Genomic DNA, 2,968 nt, shown 5'->3' with positions numbered 1-2,968 from the left:
ATATATATATATATATATATATAGTTTAAACCAATAGCATTCATGGTATTAATGGTGTTAGAAATATCAACATTCATGAACAACATATTAAACTAAGAAACAATATGACTAAGATAAAATGTGATTCAGTAGAAACTTTTCCTGCTACCAGTAGCTACATATCATAAAGTTCTCAGTTTAGACAAATAGAGTGATATTTTACAAATGCTAGATTTGGACAGTTTGAATGGTAAATGGTTACAACAACAACAACAAACAGTAGCAAAGAAGATTAAACTGGGTTATGTTTTAACACATTACACAACTTGTTTGTTTAGCCCTTCAGCATTCAGATATGTCAATGAAATCATAAGGAAATTATGAAACAAAGAAAAGTGTGACATTTTATAAAATTTACTGAGAGTGGGATTTTTTGTCAAGGAGTAAAGTTAACATAGTACAAAACATAGTACAAGGTGAGTAGAGCTGGTTTGAAAAAATATTACAGATTAGGTTGGTTTGACTAAAAATTACAGATTAGGTTGGTTTGACTAAATATTATAGATTAGGCTGGCATGAATGCTAAAGGGTTATTTATTTACAAGGCACACTCCAGATAACATAGCAATCTGTTCAAGAAACACTGAACAAAAATAAACATAGAAAATAGAATGTAAAAGAATATAGAATCACAAAGTAACAAAATAAAAATAAAAACAACACTCAAAAACACATCACAACACAAGCAAAACAAAATGGTAAGAAGCATGACAAATATCACTTTCCTATTGGCAAGCGGGGCAATTCATCATCAGCGGCTAGAAATAAAATGAAAGAAAAAGGGGATAATTCCTTTTGGGTTTTTCTTAAATATTTGTTACCTGATATAACTTCCAGAAATTTAGATTAAAACAAATGTTATCATTGTTGTACTTAATTTTTTAATCTATTTTCCTTAAATTAATCTGCTTCTTTAAGTCATCTTACATTTATGATTTAATAATATTCATTTTCTGTTTGTTTATTATTTAAACAGAAGAGCTGACTTAGCATATTTATATACCAGCAGAGTTCCTATAAGTTAAATTTGTCTATGGGTTACCTTTCTGTCTATCTAATCCCACCCAACCCTAAATTTAACAGAGATAAAAACTGAACTTTGTTTTAAAACTATTATAAATATTCTCCTGCCTATTTGAAATCACTCATTAATGAACTATTAAGTTAATCAAATATAGTAGCACTAAATGTAATGTTAAACATCATCACCATTTACATGTCCACTGTCCATGCTGGCATGGGTTGGATGGTGTGACCAGAGCTGGCTGCATCAGACTCCAGTCTGATCTGGCATGGTTTCAACTGCTGGATGCCCTTCCTAATGCCAATCACTTTACAGAAAGTGCTGGGTGCTTTTATGTGGCACTGCACAGATGCTTTTACATGAGGCTACATGGGTACTTTTATGTAGCATGACACAGGTGCTTTCATGTGACACCACACAGGTGCTTTTAAGTGGCACCACAAGGGCACTTTTATGTGGCTTTGCTGCGAGTGCTTTACACCACTAGAAGGATCAGTTTTAACGCATCTGCTGTGAGGTATGGGTCTCTTCTGCTGTGGGGAGCTCATAACAATATCCCTAATCATTAGTTAATCAACAGAAGGAAGCACCTTGTTATTGGAAACTTCAAAAATTACTTTTGTAACAAATTTGTAAAGTCCAATTCACAAACTAATATTTTATCCAAATAAAATATTTTACATAAAGGATATAAGATGAAGAGAGTTGTCTATATATTTTATGCACTTCTGCATACAATTAATGAGGCTTTATCCATATGTGGACTCATGCAATGTTGTAGATTGAATCTTTTGTGAATATTAGGAATAACGGCCTTCTTTGATTTCACTGTCAGGTAAATGGAGGAGGGTGTTGTAGAATAAAGAAGTATTTTATTTAGAAGGATAATGGAATGCTTGCAGTGGATGTAAACCTTACAAGCTTTCAAGACAGAAGTCCAATATCATTAGACCATCCTGCTTTTAATTGAATACGTTTCAGCTGTTTGAGACAATCATTTGGGGGATCTCACAAGGACAACATTTTAATCAGAAGCAGAGTCCACTATACCTAAGAGGGAGGAGAGCACAGCCTCTAAAAAAAGAAAAAAATCAACTAAATAGAAGTGCTATAATAAATTCAAAAGTTATCAACAGGGGCAAGAATGATTTGTGTTCTTTAGAAGGGAACACACTATTTAATCATATGTACCAGCAAGTTATATATATATATTATTTATTATTAAATTTTTTAAGCTATTTAATTCATTATTTTTTTTCCTCAGCCAGTTATTGGGAAAATTATTAAATATTTTATTCTATGTGATGGGTTTTTGCAAATATTTTTGAGATGGTGGAGTAGAGCAATTAATTTAGTAATATAGTAGAAATACATGAATAAAATAGATTATATTTAATTTATGTTCTAGTGGTATGTACTAATTCCATATAGTTTTACCTTTACTATTTAATGATACCCCAAAAAGAAATTACTATTACTCTTTCTAAGTATATAAAAACTAATACATGCAGCAAACAACAGGACTATTTCTACACATTACAAAGGCCTTTATAACTAATACGTACCATAACTAAAATCACTACAACTATCTGCTTGTTATATGTAGTAATACTGATGGAGGCAAATTCTGCTCTCAAGAATGTCGTGCAATATACTTAGAACATCTTTGACTTAACTATGTCCATACATGCATTTACTTTGAATTGTCAGCAATAATTGTATACATTTATTTATTTTTTTTATCTAATTAAAAGAAAATTAAGCAAAAAGAAAAAAATTCCAAGAAATATGAACTGAAATATATACAAGATAAGAAGTGTATGAGCATATATATATGCGTGTGCATGTATGTCTGAATTTCCAAACAAGAGGAAAACAGGCTCAGTACAGATATATATATATATA

At 30.9% G+C, this 2,968-nt stretch overlaps 1 protein-coding gene across 7 annotated transcripts in view; it reads right to left on the bottom strand.

Moving 5' to 3' along the window:
- Positions 1–2,968, bottom strand: part of LOC106879161 (basement membrane-specific heparan sulfate proteoglycan core protein) — a 172,540-nt gene that overhangs the window by 9,139 nt on the left and 160,433 nt on the right. For 5 of the 7 annotated variants that reach the window (XM_052976974.1, XM_052976975.1, XM_052976978.1 and 2 more), the window contains one exon: positions 770–797. The exons of the other annotated variants lie outside the window; for them this stretch is intronic. In XM_052976974.1, coding sequence (XP_052832934.1) covers positions 770–797 — 28 coding nt within the window. The remainder of the gene's footprint in view (positions 1–769; positions 798–2,968) is intronic. 7 annotated transcript variants of the gene reach the window in all.

This window comes from Octopus bimaculoides, chromosome 26 (assembly GCF_001194135.2).
Source record: "Octopus bimaculoides isolate UCB-OBI-ISO-001 chromosome 26, ASM119413v2, whole genome shotgun sequence".
Lineage (NCBI taxonomy): Eukaryota > Metazoa > Mollusca > Cephalopoda > Octopoda > Octopodidae > Octopus > Octopus bimaculoides.
This window is presented reverse-complemented; position numbering and strand designations above follow the sequence as displayed.